Here is a 26,913-nt window from a genome sequence, read left to right on the forward strand (position 1 = left end):
TTTGTGTGCTGCATTATTGTATTGTGTAATTGTTGTGCTGTACGTGGTTGCTTTTTGCATTTTGTTTTCTTGCTGTGTGCCCTGTTATGTTTTTGTTGTTTTGTTATTTTATTTTTTGTTGCATTATTGTGTTGTGTTCTCTTGTGCTTTGTATTTACTTGAGAGATCTCACAAAATGCTGATACATTTTCAGCCAAAAGCAGAACATTTCTTTAAAGCCCCAGTGACAAACAACCACATACTACTGCCTAAGGTTGTAAAATGCCATTGCTTCAGCTCTTGAACTGTGTAAGACACCAGTCAGACCAACACTGCCAGAGACCGTGTGTTAAATTAGCTCTCTCAGTGCTCACTTTATGTGACTTGGCCCATGTCTTTACAAATGTTCCCCAACTAAAGATACTCTGAGGTTGCTGCCCCAAAAGAAAGGATAGCAGGCTCAGATGTCTCTGCGGTAATTTCATACTGAGGATAGCCTCATCACCCCATTCCTTACGCGGTGAGGAAGAGGTGCTGCCTCCCTTAGCCAGGCACCCCACCAAAGTATAAATCCTAGTAATTTTCCCCCAACCCCTTACCAAGCCCCACTTGGGCTAAATAGCGCATTGCAAAGCAGTAGCGTCCGCCACCAACACAGTGTGGTGGGGAGGGTGGAGGGAGTGCGGGAGGAGATGCATGGGGAGAGCGTGCTGCTGGCCCAAATTAAGCACTGGTTAGCCACACAAGGAAAGACTAGGGGTTGGCAGGACACAGGTGGACTGCTTTGTCAATTGCTGAGGGGTGCCAAGTCAGGCCTTTATTTGCTTTTCTGTCTCTTCCCGTACAACAACTGCTTGTTTCTGTGGTTTAATATGTTTTATTCTCCCTTCAGAGAATGTAAGCCCTTTGATCCCTGGTAGAAACTCATGTCGCAGTTTCAGTTTTCCTCTTGTCATCCCACTTATCAAAATTGAGACTTTGGAACAGTCAACAGGCTGCCAGGGAGATTCCAATATCCTCTTCCCATTAGGAGAGAAGCCCTGATTGTGCAGTGCTCCAATGTTTCCCTTCGCTATGTGTGAGTAACTGATCCACTCCAGGTTTTTGTGGTCTCGCTACAGTCAGCTTTAGCTGTCTATCACATACAGTAGTGTAACCTGTACTTTCAAATATACCTAGAGTGGGCTTTGGGTCTAACCCTTGCACATGACTGGGTGGCTTTCATGTCCATTCCAATTCCCCACTGCTGATTTGCTTGCTCTCTTCCATATTCTTATGACCCCCCCCCATTTCTCCATCACCCAGGAGCATTTCTGCTTCACGCTGATTACTGGACTGGTTCAGTGTATCCATCCGATCCTAATGTAAGGGACTATTACTTCATGAGCATGTTTCCATGGCATTTGACTTCAAGCTTGTCCCTTGCTGTTGTTCCCTAGTGTGTCCATTCACCTTCCCTTCTTTGTCTTTGTGACTTGTTTCCAATCCCCGCTGTCTTGCTCTCTCTCTCACCTGACTCTCCTGCCCTTTCTCTAAGCCCCACTCTTTCTCTGTCCCACTGCTGCACAGTATTCTCCCGTCTCTTCACTTTTGTTTCATACGTCCTGGATCCTTGTTGGAGCAAGGACTCAACAAAGCTGTCCACAATTGTGGCACCAGGTTTAATAAAGGCAATGGCATCTAGATGCAACGTGACGGCTGTCTTGGAATGGCAGCACAGTAATACAGTATGCAAACAAAATACAATTTCGGGATAACAACCTGACGTTAAAAGCTTTGCCAGTCCTTGTGCCACCAGAGTTTTAAGGCATGGTCAAATTGGGCTGTGGCCCAGAACCCAGCCTTTCATGGGGGTCCCTTGATAGAGCCAGCTCTCTTCTGCTGAGAGTCTTGCCCTGATGACCTTGAATAATTTTTAAACAGATTGTTGTAAATAGCGCTTTTCTATCATTTATTTTTAATGTGTGAGAGTCTATTTCAGACATTTTGCAGACAAAATGTGTTTGTTTCATTCAATATGCATAAAAGAAGTTTCTTTTAGATCAATACAGGACCTCCCATATGAGAAATGGGAGGGTGTGACAGGTTATTTGCAGTAATATCAATGAGCTACCGCTATGTTACAATACTGAAAACACACATCACTATCCCTGAATATCAGATCTAAACACGTTTAGAATTTGATCAAAGAGGGCATGAAAGAGCTGAAAGTAGATCATGAATTTAAAGCTGTTACGAACAGGGGCCCCCAAAATATATTTGGCCCAGAGCCTCTAAAATCCTTAAAACTTTCCTATGTGCCACAATTGTAGAAACACTGGTAAAGCCAGCTGCAATAGGTGGCCAGCTTTGTTGTTGTAAAATGAACTAAGTTTGGCAAAGCAAGACTGCGTAGCTTTGCCAGTACTGGGCTGTATGGAACTGTATTTGATTCTGTTGCACTGTATTGTATTATATTGTAGTATTTTTATTGCCATTGATGAGACACAAATGCCTTTCGTAGATTGTGGAGTAAGACTCGATAGGTGCAGTAGTATCTCCTCGACAAGTTTCAGTGATGAAGAGGAGGTCCAGCTTGAGATCTGCTAGGAAGACATAGATATGCTTTCTGCTTTTGATGAGTGATCTGGCATTGATCAGTATAAGCAATAGTTATTAGGGGGCCTATTTACTGGTTGGAGATGGTTGGTTTTTCTGATGATGGGGAGGCGGCAATATATGTGATTATAGTTCTGAAGTCATTGGTTGGGTTCAGGTGATTCCATTGGCACCTTGACTGGTGACCTCTCTGTTGATTCCTCATGTGATTGATTAGCTGGTATAGGCAGCAGAGTTCTAGTGGCTGATTTCCTTTGCTTGTCCTGCCCCATACATATTGTTGTTTCGTCTATGTCACAGGAGCAGGTTTTATTGGGCAGTCATTAGTAAATCGTTGTTGTGATAGGTCTCATGATTCATTTGGTCTCTAAGGCAGGAGAGCTACTATTTTTGAATCGCTTTGTGCAGTTCATTGATAAGAGTAGTAAATTACTGTCATGGATGATGTTTGGCCAGACGCTTTAGGTGACCACTTGTTGCCTGGCTGCTTTTGTGATTGCTCTTGAGTTTGTTCGATAAAACAGTGAAACTCAGATGCTATTGGTAAAGTGTCTCCCAAGAATGAAGTTTGGACCACTGGAGAGATGTAATCAAAAAGGTTGTGGGTTCAAGAAACTTTGCTGAAACCAGTTTGGTTGTTTGTTGTGGAGTCTATTTACGCGATTGCTCAGGTAATTCCTCTTGTGATTATTGTTGTTGCTCTGGCCGGTGTAGCTGCAGAGGGTGTGAGCAAGGACCAGCAGATGGCCTGTCTTGTTGTTCCAGGGGGTGGAGCAGCAATGTAATTGAGTTTGGTTAGACAGAGGGGGTGTGTGTAACAGGAGTCTTACTAGCCTTCATTGGCTACCAGTCCATGAAAGAGTCAAATGTAAGACCTTGTGCATGATCCATAAGGCCCTGTACAATACTGGCCTGCTCTATTTTCAGAGGCTTTTTTCTTGGCATCACCCTCATTGTAACCTTAGATCATGAACAGCTACATCTGTGTCCATCCCAATGATAAAGAAAACCAAGTGGGAAGGTTGAAGTTTTTCTTACTCAGCAGGTACACTTTGGAATACTTTGCCTTGCAATCTTAGATCCCAATCGTATCTAGTTCTCTTCAGGAAATCTATAATATTGTTGCTTTTTACCTCATGCTAGAAATAGTTTTCCCGTTATGCTCTTGTTATTGGACGCTAGCGCCAAGATGCGTCGGCATTCATGCACTTTAGAAGCTGTTTTACTTACTGTTTTACTTAAGGATATCAAGAGTATTTGGAGGGAGCTAGATAGGAATTGAGTAATGTGTGGTTAATGTAGACATGTTCACCAGTATGGAGGTTTATCTTGAGGTTGTGGAAGGGAAGATGGAGTATGGGGTAGGATAGGGGGAGAGAGCAAGAGGGTAGTTTGGCTTTGGTAAGAGAGACAAAATAGAAATAGAACTGAAACTGGCCCTTGTCTTTTATGATGTATTCATCAGCAGGGTACACAAGGGGAAGATAGTAGTGGCATGTCATCAGAGGGAGGTTTTTAGGATTATTAAAGGAATATTAGGATAATGACTAGAAGAGAGTATAATTGGGAAAGCTGTTAGAGGGGTGGGGGTGAATAGTACAGAGTACAAATGTTCATCAGAGTGTGATGGTGTACTAGGAAGTGGAAGTGAGTGTTGTGGAAGGAGATATGAGTTACAGTTGTTGTTTTGGATTGTCGTTGAAGGATGGCGAGTCTTGATGTCAGGAGGCTATTTGCTTTGAGTGTAAGCATATGTTATAATAGATCTAGTAGCTAAAAAGCCATAATGCTATATACTCCTTGTTGCACATCTGTTATTGACATATCTCTAGTTGAGGAAGGGTTTTTCACTTAAGGAGTTTTTATCTTTGTAAAAGTGGATGCCAGTTATGAGGGCCATTTGCACAACATGGAGCTTACTCAGGAGCGATAGACACCATATCTACTGGGAATACAGTTAAGAATCGAAGGAGCATTATTAAGGTTTTACCCAAGAGGAACACATCTCAAGCCAATCGAAACACTGCTAAGCTACCAGAGAGTATAATACAAGGTCCACCTAGGTATAAAAAGTCCACCCCACTGTAAGCACACTTGAATAACCAGGGTGTGTTATATAGGGTCTAGATGGATGGGCCAGAGGCCAGAACCACTTGAAGCACTGTTACGATGTTGCGCAGACTCTACTATAGAACTACTTACTTGTTAGGAACCCGTGGTAGTGCAGACAGCTGCTCTGCCTCGTTGCTGCTGACTTTTACTCTTTGCACATCGCTGAATTTGTGAAAGCTGCTATTTTTAAACTGTTGTGTGCTTTTAGATGAATTTTAATACTTAATTTGCACTTGACACTGTTCTGGGGAATTTTGACATGTGGTGGGTGGTGGGAATCGAACCCTGACCAAAAGTAAGTGGGGAAATTGCAACGACCCGCCATTTTAACTAAGGGGCGGTCTAATTGTTTATGCACCCGGAGCCTTCAAAACGGGACGCTGCGTGAGCGCGCTCGAACCCGTGGTAGTGCAGACAGCTGCTCTGCCTTGTTGCTGCTGACTTTTGCTCTTTGCACATCGCTGAATTTGTGAAAACTGCTATTTTTAAACTGTTGTGTGCTTTTAGATGAATTTTAATACTTAATTTGCACTTGACATTGTTCTGGGGAATTTTGACGTGTGGTGGGCTGTGGGGATCGAACCCTGACCAAAAGGAAGTGAGGAAATTGCAACGACCCGCCATTTTAACTAAGGCGCGGTCTAGTTGTTTATGCACCCGGAGCCTTCAAAACGGTATGCTGCGCGAGCGCGCTCGAACCCGTGGTAGTGCAGACAGCTGCTCTGCCTCGTTGCTGCTGACTTTTGCTCTTTGCACATCGCTGAATTAGTGAAAGCTGCTATTTTTAAACTGCTGTGTGCTTTTAGATGAATTTTAATACTTAATTTGCACTTGACATTGTTCTGGGGAATGTTGAAGTGTGGTGGGCGGTGGGAATCGAACCCTGACCAAAAGGAAGTGGGGAAATTGCACCGACCCGCCATTTTAACTAAGGTACGGTCTAGTTGTTTATGCACCCGGAGCCTTCAAAACGGGACGCCGCAAGAGCGCGCAGCGGGCGCGCCGAAGGCGCGCCTAAGGCAAGCCCGTCTGCGCCCGTCAGCGTCCCGGAGGCGTCTGGAGGTGGTTATGCTGATTCTCTGGCGCCAAGTGACCGGTGCTCAAGGGTCAATCGCATATGCTACAGTGGGAAAAGTTTTTGGGCAATTGGTAAGTGTGCGAGTTGCCACCCCCAATCCTTTTCTGTTGTCAACAGGAAGGGTCTTAATTGTAGTGTCTGCAACTGGGTACCCCTCCCCCCCCCTGTTGTAGGAAGCAGAGCAAAACCTGGAAAGCAGGTCCCTTGTCCCTCGGTGTTGTTGAACTCGGGGGATAACAATGATTTAATAATGATGCTTCTAAATACACGCTCTCTGAAGCAGTACGAGTTTCAAATCTTTGATATGCTCTCTGAGCTTAAACCTGATGTTATGTTTGTGACGGAGACCTGGCTTCACGAAGGCTTCAATCCAACTATTGCGAACGCTATCCCCCCAGGCTACCTAATATTGAGGAAATATCAACGGGGTGGTCGAGGTGGGGGAGTTGCTATCATTTATAAAAGTTTACTTACCTGTACTGCACTACCTACTCTAGAGTTGGATGATGCAGTGAGTCTTGTTTTTTTGTTATTGGTATCTGCCCACCAGTCAATTGCAGGTACTTTAATTTACCGGCCTCCAGGTCAGGCGAAAAGTTATCTGGAGTCACTAGGCAACGCTATTGCTCCTATAATTGCAAAATATAAACAATGTCTGGTACTTGCGGATTTTAATATTCATATGGACCATGGTATGGACCCTGAGTCTTTGAAACTATATGAATCTTTTAGTATAGTAAATCTTACTTCGTATGTTTCCACCCCTACGCATGAAAGGGCACATATCCTCGACCAGGTTTTTCCAACGGACAAGATTGTAATGGACCCGCCCCGCCCTGTTGTATGGTCAGACCATTGCCTACTTACTTTTAGAATAAATAAAAAATTGTTTCAGTCTCATACACAATGCACGGAGTGCTCCAGAAGTTTTAGACCTTTTAATCAGATGACTCTGGTTGCACTAGGCAGTGCACTTAAAACTCGCCTCTGAATGTAGGTGTTTCACAGGGATCTATTTTAAGCCCCACTCTGTTTAATGTGTTTATGGCCCCTTTGGCGCCATTGGCTGAACACTATGGCACCAAAATCATCTCCTACGCCGATGATACACAATTGTTGTTCAAATGTGGTAAGGATGAGGCCCTCAATGGGAATGAGATAAATCTTTGCTTGTCAGCAATATTTGAGTGGTTTAAACAGAATCAACTACTATGTAATTCAGAGAAATCAGAAATTATTTTCTTCGGTCACAACCCTGGGGATGAGTGGCGCGAATGGTGGCCGCTGAACATGTCTCCTCCCGCTACCTCAGCCAAAACAGTCAAGAATCTTGGGGTAAAATTGGACATGGATATGTCCATGAAATCCCAGGTTCAGGCTGTGGCAGGTACATGTTTCGGCTTACTGAAAATGCTGCGTAATTTTCTTCCGTTAGTACCAGTATCCCATAGGAAGACAGTAGTACAAGCGCTGATCCTGTCACGTCTCGATTATGTAAACGTTCTTTATCTTGGCCTTCCGGATTATCTTATTGGCCGCCTTCAGGTAGTACAAAATTCCTCCGCTAGAGCCATACTTATGGTTGATACCAGGACTCATATGACTCTTCAGCACACTGCGAACATCGTGGCAGCCTGTGAACAAGGATCCATGCTCCGAAACGCGTCAGGCCAGATGAAACATCCACGAATATAAAGCTGGCTGATCTTAACTAATCTGCTGTGTAGTGCGTTTTTAAAATGAGGGCGTTTTGGTTGAACATATATTTATATATGTATAGATTAGAACCCTTTTGAATATATATATATTCCACACGAAAGTGGATACTCCGATCAGAAATCCACGAGCCCACTCCAACAAGTATGCAAAGTTTTCTTTATTTTATATTGACAAAAGAACGCGTTTCGACCACGTCCGTGGTCTTGGTCACCTGACCCTTGTACTGGGCAGTGCCCCTTTATAGATACATGTGTGGTCAAAACATACCACGTGACCGTCTTCACAGACATAAACAAAATACTCTTGTATTTATAAATAAAACATGTGTTTAAAAGAAAGTTGCAACTTGATGTGATAAAAGTTATACTATCATTTAAGTAATTACGGATGATCTGATTCTGTGAGTTGCATGTGGAATATGCTTTTGTATGAGCTACGCGATCTCTGTTCTGCTTGCTCTTGTTTGTTGCTCACGTTATGTTTATGGGTCAAGTGACCATGTGTTAGCTGCTATGGTTGTATTTTTGATATGTTTAATAATGTTAGTGGCGACCTAACCAATTGCATGTTTATGGCGCGATGTGCATTGTGGTAGTCAAGTCTTTTAATTCAGCTAATTTTAGGTTTAGTACCTGATTAGCAGTCACTATTATGTGTATAGGGCATTGTGTGTGCTCTATGGTCTAGTTAAGGTTTAAACTATCAATGAGTGCCGAATCGGTGGGTCGATCTTCCACTCTGGGTGCTCATAAATTAATTGTTGGTATGTGCATTCCTCGAGCGTCATCCACGTGGTCCCTCTATAAAGAAGAGTACAAGCACATGCGTTTTATGTGATGTCATGGAAGCCATTCTACAAACATTACAACATTTTGCCTTATTCACTGTACTAAAATTGTAAAATGTTTTACAGTATTCCGATTATACGGTTCAAAACATCCTATTAGGTTGCAACTAGGGTTCGTAAGACTTTTAACATATGTGAGACTAGTGTGTGGGGACAAGGGGGAAGGAGGGGAATAGGTGTGTGAGGCTAGTTCTAACTGATTCTGTTGGTAGTGTAGTCCATCATAAATGAAAATGCATTTCTTCATCTAAATTTAACCCTTTGTGGAATTTGCTGCCTGCTTGCGAAATGAATCGTGACTCAAGTCTGCGGGGAGCTCCCACTCTGTTGCCGCCTCTGGGGTTCAGGTTTACACTGTCAAGTCCAAAGAATTTAGCTTTGGTCCAATCCCCATTGTGTTTGGCTGTGAAGTGTCTGGCTGTGCTGTAACTATGGTCTCTGTTGGTTATTGCTCTCCAGTGCTCGAGAATTCTCTTCTTCACTGGAAATGTGGTAGAGCCAATATACCACAAGTTGCAGGGACAGACTATCACATAAACCACAAATTCGGTTTAGCACGTTATGAACTTGGGAATTTTCCATGTGGCTTTAACGAGTCTGAGTGTGGTCTCTGTTACATTCTCACTATGTCTGCATGCCTTGCAGTTACCACATCTACGAAAGCCCTTAGCTTGTTTGAGCCAATTAGACGCCTTGGCTTGCAGGTGGCTGTGTACCAAAATGTCCCTCAGCGAGGTATTCCTCCTATATGTTATAGAGGGGTTGGGCCCTATTTTGTTCCTCAGTCTGGGGTCTTGCTTAAGATCCCCCGCCTGGTTTTCAGAATCTTGCGCAGATGTGCTGCTTGGCTGCTGTATCTAGTAATAAAGCGTACCGGTTCAGAACCTCCCTGTTTTCTGTTAGCTAGTGCTGTGGTTCTAAGCATTGGATCCACTCTTTGTGGATCTTTGGCTCTCGCTTCTGCTTGTTTTAGTGCTTCAATTGGGTAGCCTCTCTCCCTGAATCTGGCTTTCATGTCTCTTGTAGTCTGTTCATATGCTGTTGGTGTACTGCAGTTCCTCTGTGCTCAGAGGAACTCACTGTAAGGGATCCCCCACCTAAAGCTGGGTGGGTGGCTACTGCTTCCACTGAGGATAGAGTTCCCTGCGGTCTTTTTTCTAAACAGGTTAGTGCTGATCTTGCCTTCTTCTACTGATAGTTTTAAATCTAGGAAGACTATAGTTTCCTTGCTGTAATTTCTAGTAAATTTCAAATTCACATTGTTATCATTCAACAAGTCAAATAACAGATTTAGTTCCTGTTCATTCCCCTCCCACACAAAGAAAACGTCATCTATGAACCTCAGCCATTTATGTACATTACGATACCATTTTTCCGTGCAGTCGTTCCGCAGCAACTGCTTCTCCCACCAGCCTACCATGAGATTGGCATAGCTGGGGGTGAAGTAGGTGCCCATGGAAGTCCCCTTTAGTTGTCTGTAAAGGTTCTTCTCAAATGTGAAAATATTTTCTTTTATGCAAATACTTATCATTTCCATAAGCATATGTGTGTGTTGGAGCAGATTGATGTCCCTGTCCTTGAGGAAAAAGTGACACGCTTTCAGGCCATCCTCATGTCTGATGCTAGTGTAGAGTGACTCTACATCTAGGCTAACTAGCCAATTGTTGCCGGTCATGATTATGTCTTTGGTCTTAGTCAGGAAGTCGCTGGTGTCCCTGATATAGGAATTTAAGTCTTTGACATATGGGAATAGAAAATGGTCAACGAAAGCCGGCGTCTTTTCAAGAAGACTGTTTTTTGAGAATACTAAAGCTCTTCCTGGGGATTCACAGGCATTTTTGTGCACATTTGGTAGTAAATAAAAGGTGGGGGTGGTCGGGGTCTCGTTCTTTAGAAATCTCCTCTCATCCCATGTTAGGAGGCCACCCTCATGCCAGTCGTCTAGTTTCTTGCGGTATCTCTGTTGCAAGTCAGTCAGATATTTCTTCTCTATTCTGCCATAGCATTCTTGGTTGGTCAATTGTTTATATGCTTCCTTTGTATACATAGTTCTGGTCAGGAGGACCACATTGCCACCCTTATCTGAAGGTTTTATAACTAGTTCTTTGTCATTTTATAGTCCCTTGACCGCTTCCCATTGGGATTTGATCATATTCCTGTTTTGTGGGGTAATCTTTGTCAACTTCTTAAGGTCTTTGACTACTAGGTCGCCGAAAATATCTATGCTATCTTTGGGTGTCATTGGTATAAACTTTGACCCAGCTCTGAACTCGGTTTTCATGGTTTCCCCTGTCTCTATCCCAAATGTACGTGTCCATTGTTGGGCCTGTGTTGGATTAAAGGGATCAGTCACTTTCTCAGTGATGTCCACTATTGCGTTATCCTCTAAGTCAGTCAGTAACTCTAACATAGGTATGTCTTCAATTGTTAATCTGGTCCCTACACTTGGTTTGTCAGTGTGTCTGGCTTTCCTTACCTTTATGTTTTTGTTGTGATGTAATTTATACAGTTTGAGTTTTCTCTCAAATTTGTAGAGATCAACTCTGGACAGAAGGACAGCCCTAGTTTCAGAACGTTCTCCTCCACTGTTGTTAGTGTTCTCTCTGTTAGGTTCCTTACCGTTAGTTGGCTGGTGTTCTCCTCCATTATGGTTTTTTGTTCAGTTGGCCTTGTGTTCCCATGCCAATTCTACTTGGATTTTCTCCTTCTGACTCTCCTTTTCCAGTTTCTTCTCTTGTTCCGCGTCCTCGTCCTTTGGTTCTCCCTCTGGTGAAATGTTCCTTTGTCATCTGAACGAGGCGCAGTTCCTGGGAAAAAGAATGTTGTTCAATTAGGCTGGATGTAAGGCTGTCCATTGAGCCTTGGTCTGAGCTCAAGTCGGTATTAGATCCCTCTCCACTTGCCTCAAGGTTGCCAAGAGTCTTGTCTTTTGCGAGTGCAGTTCTCGCCTTATTGAATTTCCTGGCGAACGTTAGTATTCTTCCTGTGGCGTAATCTCGTTCGTCCCGCATAAATTTGCGTTATTTTCTCGCCACAACTTCCTTTTTGTGATTTTTCACCCTGTCGTCCACCAGTTTTAGTAGTTTATTGGTCTCCCCTTGGTCAGCTTCTTTGTTTAGTTCCTCGATCAGTTCATCAATTTGGGTAATTAATGCCTTGTGTTCCTCCCATGTATTGGCAATCAAGAGTTCTAACATTTGTCTGGAGAAATTGGTGGTGTTATCTACCCAGTCCTTTAGCATCTGTGGGTTAGGGATTGACACAGTATGTGATCCTAGCGGGTGACCTAAACTGCCATCTGTGCTCCAATCGAAGATGGACGGAGGGTGCCTGGATCGGTTGCACAGTAAAAAAAGGCCCGCACTTCGAACATACCCCTGAGGGGTCGGAGCTAGAGAGGGTTTTGAACAACCATGCACTAAGGCACACATTAGATCTGATGGGGCCTAAAGACGGTCATGAAGTTACCCCAACATTCAAGGGAAGAGGGTATTGCTACATTATAGACTATATAGCAGTTTCTATCCCTTTTGGGGACTGGATAAATAAGGCTGGCATTGAATGGAGCATATTCAGTGACCACAATCAGTTAGTCTTGAGGATTAAGAACTGGGCCCCCTGTAACAATAAGAAAAGCGCTAAGGCAAACAGCACACTGAGGGTAATTGATCAAGGGAGAAGGCTCAGATGGGCCAAGGTGGATGGGGATGCCTTCTACAGATCCCTAATGGAGGATGGCAAAGAAATGATTGGGGTATGTTTAGATCCCTCATTGGAGGGACCTATGGTGGTCAAAGCTTTTGAGGCGATGGCATACCTCATAGATGGCCTGCTAAAATCCCCCGTGAAAGGGTCAGTGAAATGCTCTCCTAGATGGTTTAACAGAGATTGCTCTAGGGCTCACAACGAATTGAAAGAAAGCTTAAAAAAAGTCCCTAGAGAGAAGGTGCGCATTGCACAATGTAGGTCAGCATACAAAAAAGCAATTAAATTAAGGAAACTGGTACTTCAATCACAGACATGGGAAAATCTACGGGAGGCTGCAGACAGAAGAGATCCTAGGGCATTCTGGAAAATAATAAATAACCCTTGTTTTCAGGATGCGGTTGCTCCGGAAATCGGTACAACCATTCTCCCGGAGCAATGGTCTGATCATTTCAAAGTACTGAATAATCATGCAAATGAGCAACCGAGGGGGGAGGGGGCAATCTGCCCATGGACGACAAATATTGAATTCACGGTGGATGAACTGGTAGCGGGGATTAAGGGGCTGACGCAAAACAAAGCCCCAGGCCCGGACGGCATTCCTCCGGATCTCTACTTAAGTAGGGTTGATCTTTGGGCACCCATCCTTACAAGAGTAATAAACACGGCGGTCGCCACAGGTATGCCAAGATCCTGGTCTGAAGCCATAATAGTTCCAATCTTTAAAAAGGGAAAAAAGGATGACCCGCGGTGTTATCAACCGATTTCTCTAATTGATGTAACGCCGAAAGTTTTGGGGAGAGTTGTCCTAAATCGCCTATTAGACTGGGCTGATGAACACCATATAATTACAGACTTGCAATATGGATTCAGAACAGGAAGGTCAACTACAGACCAGTGTCTGAACCTTTATTTATTAACAGCTAAATATACTATTGCAAGTAATCAGTCGGTATATCTGGGGTTTATGGACCTCTCATCGGCTTTTGACCATGTCAACAGAGAAAAGCTTTGGAATTTGATGATTAAACTAGGGGTAGAAGAGGGCCTAGTAGTTATCTTGAGAGCACTCCACTGGAACACCTCTGCTAAAGTGCGTTACAATTTGGAGGGTGATACCACAGTTCCCTTCCCTTGCGCCAGGGATGTATCTTGGCCCCGTTCCTGTTCTCACTATACATAAATGGGTTAAAACAGGCACTATGTAAATTGAATGTAGATACCCCCAGAGTAGGCTCACGATCGGTACCGGTGTTGCTATATGCCGATGATGCGGCACTCTTAGCTCGCACGCCCAAAGGCCTCCAGACTTTGTTGGATGGGTTTGTCAGTTTTATGGCCAGTTTAGATCTATCGGCTAACTTATCCAAGTCATACGTACTGTTGGCAGGTTCTAAACCATGCAAAAAGTTTTGTTATAGAATAGGCACACATATCATGGAACAGGTTAAAACCTTTTCCTACCTGGGTGTTTTATTTGATGGGCTTTTAAATTTTACATTTTTAACTGAAGGGCGAAGTGCAAAAGTAGTGTCTTCAACAGGGGCCATAATGAATTATGGACGTAGGTTGGCTAGGTGGTCGCCCGAACAGGTCATGCACCTATATGGCTCAATTTGCTGTCCCAAAGTAATGTATGGGGCTGAAGTTTGGGGCTTTGTTAATACCCAACAAATTCAAATTGAGGAAAACAAATTCTTGAGGAAGGTCCTACAAATCCCACAAAGCATGTCAGCTTATATTACCCATGCAGAACTGGGAAGGGTATATATGGAGGACCTGATCAAAGTCAGACCGCTCATGGCCTGGTTAAGAATTTGGACTAACAGTGAGGCTGGTCTGAGTAAGCAAATAATTAGAGATTGTATGGGCAGAGATAAGGGGATGTGTATCCCATGGTTGAGTTATGTAAAGAGTGCCCTGAAGAGGCTAGATCGTAAGAACCTCTTTACTGAACCCACAACAATTACCCCAGAGGATAAAGCCAGTATTAAAAGAATCTTTCTGGCAAAGGAGACTACGCGTAGAGCGGCCTCAGAAGAAAGTAAGCCCACAGTCTGTACCTATAGCACACTAAAGTCAGTAGAAGGCATGGAACCATATCTCGCCTTATTATATAATGCACAAGACAGATTTTTAATCACCCGTTTTAGGCTCAACCTTTTACATCATCTTTTGGCTGATCCGCCGGGTTTTACTGTTACGGTTGAGCAGAAGGGTACCTGCGGCTGCGACAATAGGTCTCTGCAGGATACCCTTCATTTTGTATTTTTTTGCCCTTTTTATTCAGTACCCAGGCGCCGCTTTTTAGTAAGGTTCTTAAAACAAATGAAGTTTAGACATGCCAAAGTTGCTCTTTTATATTTACAAAGGGCCGAGAATCCACTGACACTGGCTTGTATTACGAATTTTATTAGAGTTGTAATAAGATTGAGACACACTAGAGGGTTACTTTGAATGAACTGATGTTAAATGTTCTCCTAAGGTCAATGTAAAATTAAATGCATTGAGATGATGTTTTAATTGTTTATTGTATTTTTATGATATTTTTTAAATATCAAAAAAAGGATTTGAATATGACACAGTAGGGGTAATTAGTATTATCAGCCCCCTCTGGATCCTTTTGACCTCCAGATAGTTTTGGAGGGAGGTGGCCTCCCACTAGTGGCTTGTCTCCTTTTTGCGCAGCCGTTCTAGTGTGTTGCACTTTTGTTTAATATTCATTGTTGTTGTTTCTGACAGATGGGTTTGAGCGTGGCTCGTAGATGCTGCATTTCTCATGGTGGTAAATATGGCTTTTGCAGATGCCCCGCGCCCCTTTAAAAATGTGCTCGGCATTATCGCAATGTACTTTGTTTACCAAAGTGTTCCAGGGTGGAGTGCTACTCCTTTTCTTTTACTTGTTGGCGCGCTTCGGCTGTACTCGCCTGCGTGAACTCTGGATACTGCGCTACGCTTGGGGTCAGGTTGGGGTCACTCCACAGCCGCGGCTGACACTCCTCAGGCAGTTCTTGTTTCACGCGTAAAGGGGACGGGGTAGGAAGGCGGAGCCACAGCCTCACAGTTACGGCTGCTTATCTGTCCTCGTTGCCTCCGTCTTCAGCGTGTCAAGGAAATTGAGTCTTCCCCCAGCATCGTAGCTTCAGTTCTCCGGCGGGCGTCCCTCTCGATGTAGACACCACATGTAGACCGGACGGAAATGGAGACACCCTTCCACTCGAGTCGGGGTTTTGCTGGCGGTCGCCGCCACCTGTATATTACACACGAAACTGGATATTTCGATCAGAAATCCACGAGCCCACTCCAACAAGTATGTAAAGTTTTCTTTATTTTAGATTGACAAAAGAACGCGTTTCGGCCACGTCCGTGGTCTTGGTCACCTGACCCTTGTACTGGTCAGTGCCCCTTTATAGATACATTTGTGGTCAAAACATATGACGTGACCGTCTTCACAGACATAAACAAAATACCCTTGTATTTATAAATGAAACGTGTTTAACAGAAAGTTGCAACTTGATGTGATAAAGGTTATACTATCATTTAAGTAATTACGGATGTTCTGCTTCTGTGAGTTGCATGTGGCATATGCTTTTGAATGAGCTACGCGATCTCTGTTCTGCTTGCTCTTGTTTGTTGTTCACGCTATGTTTATGGGTCAAGTGACCATGTGTTAGCTGCTGTGGTTGTATTTCTGATATGTTTAATAATGTTAGTGGCGTTCTAACCAATTGCATGTTTATGCCGCGATGTGCATTGTGGTAGTCAAGTCTATTAATTCAGCTGGCTGATCTTAACTAATCTGCTGTGGAGTACGTTTTCAAAATGAGGGCATTTTGGTTGAACATATATTTATATATGTATAGATTGGAACCCTTTTGAATATATATATATATATATATTTTCCTTCATCAATTGATTCCAGTACCACGACGCGCTCATGGCTGATGCAGGCGTTGGGGGTGGAATCATGCCCCTATAATAATTAAACATCAACAAAGAATTATGCCACACTCCAGGAGTTTCTTCTTCAAAGCTTTTTAATCACACCACAAGCACCAACGTGTTTCAACTGAAGTCTTGATCACGGTAGGTGAGTCCTTCTACCATTTCTCCATTTATACAAACATGCCCACCTAGCTTATAATGAAGCCTTGTGAGATATGTGTTTTTTTACTATGTAAGTTAAAAACAATTTTCCAAACACAAATTACTGCAAAATTTCCTGATTGCTTCATGCGCACATTTTGACATTTGATTGGGGGTAAATGTTAACACATACTGATACATTTGTATATTTAGCTATTCATTGTGCAAAAATAATTCTGCGTGGCGTTTGTATTGTTGTCAATGGCTAAATCACAAACTTTTGAGGCTTAGTGCCTTTTTATTACCTCATATTGAGCATATAACTTCTCACATACTCCTTATCGTTGGTTCAGTGCCAGCAATAACTCTGGTTTTTCCAAAAAGTTGTTTACCAATTGTTTCCAATGTGTTATGTCCCTCTTGATTTAATTCCATTTTACTCCATGTCTCAATTGATTAGAATCGTATTTTTGAAGTTTCTTTTTCATTGTTTTTCTCATAAATATCCCCAAAATACCTGTACTTATCTCAATTATATATGTACATGTATTTCTTCGTCCCCATTCAGACCCTTCTGTAGTCTTGTTCTAAATTGTTGTAACAAAGAACCAACCTCGCCCCCGAAAACAACCTAATACGTCAAAAGAATTCCAACCCAACACCCGTAACAAACCCTCACTTACTTCTTCATTCTCAGCCCGATGAACTGCTCCAACGGCCCGTTTCCTATAACGGAAAGAAGAAAGAGGTAATCTAGACGGCAGAGAATCGCTGACGAAGAAGGAAGGCGGATCCAAAGACATGCGTGACCAATCACCAGCAAGTGTGTAGGGTCAAACAAAGACATTCAGGTTAAAGGCGAAAGGAAGGAGGCGGCACCCGGAAGACTCCAGAAAGGAGAGCGTGAGACCGGGTCAAGGGGAAGAAGGAGCGAAGGACCAGCCCAGTGGACGAGAGGACTAAGACCCTGATCCAGAAGATGCAGACCAACATCCAGTTTCCATAGCCGGGGAACAGAAGCTTGAAGACGACGAAGCTCCTGAGATTTGGAGCGAAGAGTGGTGGTCCCCTTGGGAGGTTTAACTTCCCCGCCACAACTCCGGAGAGTTCCGGCTTTTCCCAGTACGTAGACGGAGGGAGAAGGGAGGTTTCACGGGCAGTATGGAGAGGATAAAGAAAATACGGGAAAGCCCTAAGACCAGTGAGATAGTACGGGGAGGAGGAGAGAAATACGAGAGGGGCCTGAGACGAGTACAGAATAGGGACCAAGAAGAGTCCCTGCTCAAACATGGATATTAATTTCAAGAAGGAAAAAGAAAAGAAGCCTGCCTAAAAATTTGCAAGAATTATGACTATTACTTGAGTATTTCTAAGTGTTAATTACTAATAAAAATTGCCATATAGAGAAAGGTTCTCTATAATGAATATCTGAGAAAGAGAGGTTTAAGGTGGAAATCTAGGGAAAGCCCAAAACGACCCACAACGAAACCAGAGGCACATAGTTAGTTTAATAAAGCCATCGGAGGGAATTGCACATTTGTTTTCTTTCTTTATTCACACTCCCCCCGCCCCTTCCAAAGGTCTAGATGTTAATAACCAGAGAGTGAAAGAGGTTCTTTTGCCAGCACACCTGGGTGTGGTGATGGTCCGTGTCCCTTACAAACCTACTTTTCAGACCATATTACTCACCTTGCGCTCCTTGTCTTCTCTCCTGACAACCCGGGGATGACACACCACTGGAGTCTGGACCTGGAACCAAAGAAAAATAAAAGAAAAAGAAGATTATCAATGAAAGAAGACGTCCTGAAAGACCAAAACCAATAACCCAGAACCAAGACATATTTGTTGTTTTCTCTTCATTTTTCTTCACTGCATTGTCTTCCCACAATAAAAATGCCAAAATTGAGAAACACATTCAGCCTCCCGCGTTTATTTTCCGCCCATCTCTCACAATCGTATAATTAGACGAGATTCCAGATGTATGAGTTGATGTTAACTTTACAGGAAGATGAAATGTCAGACACTCAGATTCTAGAGGATCTGGAAATCAATGTAACAGGACATCAGTTTACACAATTTAAAAGTAAATCTAAATTCTGTCTGATTCCAACTCCTGGAAACGGAATAGACACATTTTATGAATTAGTTACATCATAACACTTAGTTGATGTTTATATATATATATATATATATATCTATATATACATTTACAATATTGCGGCAGTTGATATTCTGGATGTAATATTATTGCAGGACATTTTGTTGCTCGATATTGTGACATATGTCGAATGACACAACAGTGGGAGAAGCCCAACAAATTGCGATCACTATTAGGGAGTATTATATCAGGTCCTATTAGGGAGTATTATATCGGATCCATCTAGAGCTGACAGAGGACTAACCTCGCAGGCTGTACGATAACACTAAATAGGCATAGGGACTACTTGGACAATCTGTGATCCTGCCCACACTTTGTTCATTAGATTTAAAAACAGAAGGAAGGGTGATGTGGTTCAGGGAGAGATGGGAGGGAGGAGACATGTATGGGTGAAGCCAATAGGTCTCGCTTTTCAAAGATGTTAGCTGACTTTTTGGCTTTACCAATGCTTGCTGCCGATGCTGAACAGCATTAACAAAAAAAACAGTTTAGTGCCAATGCTGTTCATCATTGGCAAAAGAAATGCCTACTGCGTTGTGATGATATATGCACACAGTCGACAACACACATGAATACATATGGCTTGACACTGCAGTGGCCAATTCAGCTTTTTTAATTTACCATTCCAAGATGGCAGATTCTCATCTTGTAATTGTAATTGTAAATTGGTACTTATAGAGCGCACAGCTACTCAACAGAGAGTCCTGGTGCTGTAAGACCTCAAGACAGACACTGACAGGGTAACTATCGTAGACTCTGCTTGTAAACTATTGCTGGAAAAACCATTTTTTCATTTGCTTCCTAAAGGTGAGTAAATGCACCTGTCTAGGTGCCAATGGCAAGCAGTTCCAAAGACGGGAGGCCTGCACCTGAAAGGAGCGACCGCCAATGCGGGCGCGGGAGAACTTGGGAATGGACGCCTGCTGCTGCAATGAAGACTTCAAAGTTCGGTGAGGAATATAGTACTGGACTCTTTTCCTGATATAGAAGGCACCCGTGCCACGGAGAGCTTTGAAGGCCAGAACCAAAGCTTTGAACCGGATCCTCTTACGGATCGGCAGCCAATAGAGGGATCTCAAATGGGAAGACATCCGTGTTCTAGGACCCAGAATGAGTATCGCCCTGGCCGCCGCCTTCTGGACCACCTGAAGGCGTGTCAATAAATATTCCGGTAGACCCAGGTACAGGACGTTCATGTTGTCCAGACTTGATACTATCAAAGCCTGAACCACTGTTTTCCTGTGTGCAACAGGAAGTTGGGGCAGAAACTGCTTCAGCATTTTTAGCAGGCCGAAGCAGGACTCAGCGACTGTTTGAATCTGGGCTGTCATAGATAGATTATCCTCCAGCTTAACCCCTAAGTTCTTAACTGTCTTTTCCGAGGTTGTAGGTGGGGACATGTCCGCAGGCCACCATTGGAGCCACACGTCGCAGGGGGGAAAGCCAAAGAAAATGATCTCTGATTTCTCAGAGTTACACTTCAATTGATTCAATTGTAGCCAGGAGAAAACCTATTGGAGCGCATTTTAAAGAAAGGTGTGGTCTGGTAGCAAATTGCAGTTGCCAAGCCCTCCAAAAAAGAAACAAAAATATGCAAACAAGATTGATGGAGGAAGTGGTGCATCAAAGTAGTGGGGCAACGTAATGCTGCCAAGCGATGGGGGTCAGCGCAAGGAGGAGTGGGGAGCGAAATGGGTGAGAGGTGAAAAAAAAATAAACACAATAAAAAAGCTGAGTGAAATTAGAAGTAGTGGGAGAAGGAATAGACGAACACTAGGGCAGGGGAATGTGCAAGGAGAGACGTGGTACATGGAGCAAGAGAAAAAGAAAATACATTCACTCCTTTGGAGTGCTGAAAGTTAAAGAAACAAGTAGTTCCCTGACTGTAAGCATGGAAGCGTACAAGTCATCCAATCCAATGAAATGCCCATACACTAACATCCAACAGATCACATTGGACTCAACTCCTCACGTTCATCCATTATGGGCCATATACGCCCTATATTTGAATATCGCTTGCCACCAAGAAACCCTATACAGATATTCATCCATCGAGCAATAGGCATGCCATAATCCTAGAAGATGCCCTAGCAATTGCAAAACCCTACAACCATTACCCTCATACAACAAAATCACACTCTCGTAGTTCAATGAGTAAGACATACGGCCTGATTTACAGTTAGATGGATATTACGTCACATTCTTCATGGATATTCGATCGACATTATTACAAGTGCTTAATATCCTAAGGCATTGTTCATGTCTGGAGGCTTACCCCTAATTCGGGCCTGGGTCTTCAGCTGTCCGCTGTATGGACCATTGATTCCGGAAACCACGATATTAACACACACTTCAATATGTGGTAGGCAAGTGCCCTCAAGAAGCTGCCACCTTTTTAGGAAGAAAAAGCCAAAGGTGTAAAAAGCTTCCTTGTGGGACAAACACTTCAAAGGATTGAAGATAACCAGGATCTCAAATCCAACAGTGGAATTCATCAGGAACGACAAGAGAGGATCGACAAGTAATCAGCAAGTGACTGGAACAAGGAAACAAGTGAAGGAATACAGCATTGCTGCAACTCACCCTTGAAGCAGACTGAGAACTTTATTTAGTAAAAGAACAGGAAAAGGAAATGACATCAGACATCATATGACAGAAAACATAATGGACTGGAAAAATAAGAACAGATTCAGGGAAGAAAGAGCCATGATGTAAAGGTAAAGAAACAGTAACAGAAACCTGAACCAGACTGGTGGCAAAACTTCAAGCAGGCGATTGCCATTTTGGAGCTGACCAAGCAAGGAGCAGTAACCAGTAGCCGAGGAACACAGGGGAATGCAGCCCCAGGTCAGAGAAAATCCCAGACTGCAGCTGTAGGCTTCAAGTGCTATTTCCTGACAGTAAGTGGGTGCCTGAGCGGCCTTTCCAGAGGCACATGGGCCTCTATTACATCCCTTTTACCAATGGGGTGGAGGTGTCATTCCCATTCTCTAGCTGGGCGGCCCATTAATGAAAGCAGATTGAGCAGGTAAAGGGGGGGGTGGAGCAAAAGTGCGCTGGTAACATTTGACATTTTTTTTTTTAGCTTAGTGAAGTTAAAACATGCTTCTTTTAGTCACAGATTCCTTGTATAGTCACAGGCGACTGCAACTTAAACATGGCTAACCACCAAGCAAGAAGTGAAAACCTAAAAAGAACAGATATGCAGTGGGTTATTCCAATCCAAATTTCCAAATTTGGCCTAGTTAACAAATGCGACCATGAACTATGACAAACAATGGAGGCCCTGGGCTTTCGGGCATTAAATGGCCATACTCAAGGAGATATTCTGATGAACGTAGCAAGAAAAACTAACAAAACAGACTCGGTCCTGGATTATACATTCGTATCTCTTAAATTTTTTCACAAAATTTTGAGCTACAAAATCAACAATAGGTGCAAAAGTGACCACTCACCACAAACCATCAGCATATTGAAATATAATGCAAAGTGGCAATTTTACAAATCCATCGGGACGCAAGATCCTGGTACGCACTGGAAAAAAATCAGGTGGAACAGATCGACATGTTCTCAATACGAGTCCTGGAAATAGACCGTTTTAAAAATGACCTGGGATACCAAAGACCCGATTTTGGCCAGGAGCAAAATACAAGAAGAACTTAAGGCCACATCTTAAGGCCACATAGGCAACATCAAATAGTTCTATAACCTGCCCCCGGCAGCCTAAGTGTGACTTTTGGTATTCCAGTGCCCTTAGACAACAACGAAGAGCCCTAGATAGAGAAATGAAATCTATTAATCTCCAGTCATATCCACAGCCTAATTCAAAGCTTGGAGAATTACAGAAGTCTTATAAAAAGGCAGTGGGAAGCAAAGAGATCAAAATCTGATCAAGATTGGATAGATATAGTCCAAGCTTGCAAAAATAACTCAAAGTCATTATGGTCATTAATAAACCAACTAGACAACAATATGGGGTCAGCAGGAAATAACGTTACAGAAGAAGTTTGGAAGGCTCACCTAGCCGCTCTATATGACAAACAAGATGACCAACCATTAAATAAATCTTATGTATTATGTGAATCAACGCCGTCCTTTACACAAAGCAAAATCATAAAAAGAATCTGGAAAAGCAGGGGGAACTATGCACCTGGCCCAAACAGCCTACTGGGGGCTATATATAAATAAGACCTGGAATTCTGGAGTACTCACTTCCAAACTCTATTCCATTTTTGCTTATCTACGGAAACTATCCCAGATACTTGGCATGGCTCAATTCTACAGTCAATATACAAGAAGGACCCTTGTGCTTCTCCGGACAGCTATCGAATGATAGCTTTACTGGATACCAATTCCAAAATATTTGCAGGACTTATATTGACAGATCTCGAAGAATAGGCTGAAATGAAAAATCTAATTCCATATAAGCAGACGGGGTTCCAAGCAAAATCCAGCATTCTAGACAACTTGGTAGCATTTAACATGATCGTGGACAAATGCGTGACAAAGAAACAATGACTGTACTCATGTTTCGTGGACTTCTCAAAAGCTTTTGACCATGTCAACCGCAACCTGCTATGGAAAAAGCTACACAATTGGGGAATCACACAAATCTTTGCGCGTAATTCAACTTTTGCATACCAACAACTGGACCCAAGTTAAACTCGGCTATAACACCACTTTGACAGAAAAAATAGCAATATGGGGGCATATTATCAAGACAGGCGATAAAATTATCGCCGCTTTAGCGGCAGAAAACTGCCGCTAAAACGGCAATAATCGGCTTGATAATATGCTCTATGGAATTCCAATTGAAGCCATTCCATAGAGCATATTATCAAACCCATTATCGCCGTTTTAGCTGCAGTTTTCTGCCTCTAAAGCGATGATAATTTTATCACCTGTCTTGATAATATGCCCCAAAGAGAGGCCTGAAACAAGGCTGCGTCTTGGCGCCAGTGCTTTTCAATCTCTTTCTGGCAGATCTTAGTGCTTATTTAGAGACATCTAATAACCCACATTTTGTAATAATCCACAATCACCCGTAAGGGTCTCTAGGCGCTAGGGACCGTAGGGAAGATTAAGCAAGCTATTGCCCAGAGTCACATGGTGCTGGGATAATCTGCCACCGGCGCCGGGGATCGGACCTTGATCTCGAGATACCGGAGTCAGTCCCCTGACTGCCGCGCCACACCTCTTCCCTACGCTTATCTGCCAAGACTGGCAACCAGAGGAGTATTTGCACCAGAGATAGGGTGTCTGTGCACCTTTTTGATTCCTTTTAAGTTTTGCAAGGTTTTATATATAATACCAGGTCTTTGATTATAAGATTATAACAAGATTTGAAATATACAGATGCCTTAAGACTTTAATATAAATATATTTTTTTTTTAATAAATGAAATCGCTGAAAATTGATTTATAAAAATTATTGCACTTTCTAATGTTTTATTTGTACAATATATCATGGCTTTTATTAATTGAAATAAAAGTACCTTTGAGCAGCTGAAGTGGGGCTGAGCATAAGAGGTGTGCCAACATTTGCCATTTTGTTTTAGCTCAGGGAAGTTAAAACATGCTTTTTTTTAGAGGGACCGTCCCTCCCCCCCTCCCCCCCTCCCCCCCTTCTTTTCATTATACTTAAAATACTGAAGCAGTGTATGCCCAGGCCCATTTTTGATCCCAATACAACCCTGCCAATGACATAACATAACATCTGTGAAGTTTGGAAGTGACTCACTGCACAAGTCCCACTTGGCAACAGCCTCTCGGGAAACCCCACGCATGGCATCTACATAGGCAAACTCCACTCGGCCACTTTGACACTGACATTTCTAAAAGCACGTGAATTTCATTGCGGGCCCCGGGGGAAGTGAAGGTCGCAGACCAGTCTTCCCCCGGGGTATTCGCGCAACGACCGGAAGGACATGGTGGGGGTGGGATTATAGGAAGGAAGGGGGCGGGAGTTGGGAGGTCATATAGGTGTCAGGAGAGGAGTATCCAGCCTCTTCCTGACACCTGAGCACCACCGAGAGGGAGAAAAAAGTTTGTCCGCCCACCCACCCTACAGACGTTAAGCGTAGGGTTGGGATAGATTTTGGGCTAAGCGAGCCAGTTTAAGGCAGGTTGCAGAATAGAGACGTCATGGTACTTTGGAGGGGTGGGTATTCACGTACGGGCGGATCCACCCCTCGGGGGGGAGAACGGTACACAGGTGACTGATAGCGGGCGCGGGAAGCAATGACAAATGAAGGAAATTACACAGAGGATGCTTGGAGGGCAAGTGAAGGTGAGAATGGGGAGAGGAAGGAGGTCACCGAGTGAATGGGGGAAGAGTCTAACAGGTGAGATGGTTTTGAGAATGGATGAAAGGAGAATGAGTCGGTATGGGATGGGGAAAGTATATTTATTGCAGTTATGTACTGTCGAATAAAGTCTAAATGATTGCAACCATGTCCTAATAAAATGGCCTTTTACGCTTCAAGTAACAGCGTGGAGTGTGGTTCTTGCGCGAAAAACTGTGATGAATGGAGCTCAAGTGAGGAATAGAGGCAGGAGGGGGCTGAGCAGAGGTGGCACCCTCGACGCCTTTGCTGTGCGGGAAGTGCAGCGTTCCGTAGCATAAGGTTACTTTTCTGCGCCACTTCTGTTTCCTTCTCACAGCGGGTTAAAAAATAACCCAAAGCTGCTTTGCATCTGGAAAATACAAATGAGGAAGTATTTGAGCGAAACCTGTATCTTTCTGGCAGGACCTACGTGATGAGCGAGGAGAGAAGCGAAGCTGGACTGAGACAGCAGAGACACGTAAGAGGGAAGCCAGGCTGGACTGGCGTCGCGAGAGATACCAGAGGGAAGCTCGTCTGTCTGACCAGCAAGGGAGGCTCTGCCAGGGCGAAGAGAATCTAGTCACTGTGACTGGCACAGCAAGGGTTGCCAGAGAGAAGCCAGGCTGGCCTGGCGTAGCAAAAGTGCCAGTGAGACGCCAGGTTCGGCTGGGGTAGCGAGAGAAGCCATAGAGAAGCTTGTCTGTGTGGCTGGCATAGATGGGGGTACTACAGAGAAGCTTGTCTGTGTGGCTGGCATAGACGGGGGTACTGGAGAGAAGCTTGTCTGTGCGGCTGGCACAGACAGGGGTGCTGGAGAGAAGCTTGTCTGTGTGGTTGGCATAGACGGGGTACTGGAGAGAAGCTTGTCTGCGTGGCTGGCATAGACTGGGGTACTGGAGAGAAGCTTGTCTGTGTGGCTGGCATAGACAGGGGTACAGGAGAGACGCTTGACTGTGTGGCTGGCATAGACTGGGGTACTGGAGAGAAGCTTGTCTGTGTGGCTGGCATAGACAGGGGTACAGGAGAGACGCTTGTCTGTGTGGCTGGCATAGACTGGGGTGCTGGAGAGAAGCTTGTCTGTGTGGCTGACATAGACGGGGTACTAGAGAGAAGCTTGTCTGTGTGGCTGGCATTGAGGGGGTACTGGAGAGAAGCTTTTCTGTGTGGCTGGCATAGACTGGGGTGTACTAGAGAGACGCTTGTCTGTGTGGCTGGCATTGAGGGGGTACTGGAGAGAAGCGTGTCTGTGTGACTAGCATTTGAGGTGGTGCTAGAGAGAAACCAGTCTGGGCCGGGGTAGGAACAGCTGTGTGAAAGAGAAGCTTGTCTGTCGGACTGTCAAAGCAAGAGCGGGTAGAGAGATAACTTACTGCCCTGACATATCGGGGCTCTTAGAGGGAAGCTACACGGTCAGACTGCCAAAGTACACCTGGGATAGGAGGAAGCGCGAAAAAAAGCTTGCCTCAGTGACTGCTATAGCAGCAGTTGCGTAATAGAAGCGTGTTGGTGTGATGGCACAGCAAAGGGTGTGGAATGAAAGTTCTGCCTGACTGACAAAGCAAGCGGTCTGGGACAGAAGCGTAGCCAAGCTGGCATAGCAACATGTTCTAAGAGACGCATGGCACGTCTAGCGTAGGAAGGAGAGAACCTCACCACGACTGGCATAGCAAAGGTTTCGTCTAAACTGGCACAGCAGCAGGTGCGGAAGAGAAGTCAGGCTGGACAAGGAGCGGTGTGAGAGAAATAAAAGCTTGCCTCCCGCCCGGTGCAGCAATAGGTGACAGAAGACCGGACTGGGAACTTACAAGCACGCCATGTCGGGCAGGGACCCGGATTTCTCCGAGGACCTCGTCTGCTCCATTTGCCTGGATCTCTTCTGTAAGCCGGTGATACTGGAGTGCGGGCACAACTTCTGCGGGGACTGCATCCGCCAAGTCTGGCAGGGCAAGAAGGTCTATTCCTGCCCCGAGTGCCGGCAGGAGTTCACCGACCAGAAGTTCATCGTCAACCGGGTGCTGGGGAACCTTGCGGAGAAGGCCCAGAGCTGGCCCGCAGTCCAGAGAGCAGAAGAGGCGCGCCAGAACCGGGTAAGGATGACGTCACAACAATGGCGCGTTTCTAGCACTTATACCCTCAGGTGTATCACGTTTCGCTATCCCCTCCCTAAGCCTTGTTTATTGCTTCAACTTCCAAATCCTAAGGATGAAAGGCTGAGATTCGAATACTTGATCCCTAGATTTCAATCTGATATTTGCAGGAAGTGCTCAATCTCCTGAGCGACCTCACCAGCAACGCTGACACAGGGG

At 44.2% G+C, this 26,913-nt stretch overlaps 1 protein-coding gene across 4 annotated transcripts in view; it reads left to right on the forward strand.

Moving 5' to 3' along the window:
* Window positions 1-24,998: 24,998 nt before the first annotated feature.
* LOC146811699 (crk-like protein) overlaps window positions 24,999-26,913 on the forward strand; it is a 111,533-nt gene continuing 109,618 nt past the window's right edge. The window contains exon 1 of one of the 4 annotated variants that reach the window (XM_085618673.1): window positions 24,999-26,694. In XM_085618673.1, coding sequence (XP_085474799.1) covers window positions 26,422-26,694 — 273 coding nt within the window. In that variant the 5' untranslated portion in view covers window positions 24,999-26,421. The remainder of the gene's footprint in view (window positions 26,695-26,913) is intronic. The other 3 variants (XM_085618674.1, XM_085618675.1, XM_085618676.1) reach the window with 3 other exon arrangements.

The sequence above is a fragment of the Triturus cristatus genome, chromosome 7 (genome assembly GCF_964204655.1).
Source record: "Triturus cristatus chromosome 7, aTriCri1.1, whole genome shotgun sequence".
Lineage (NCBI taxonomy): Eukaryota > Metazoa > Chordata > Amphibia > Caudata > Salamandridae > Triturus > Triturus cristatus.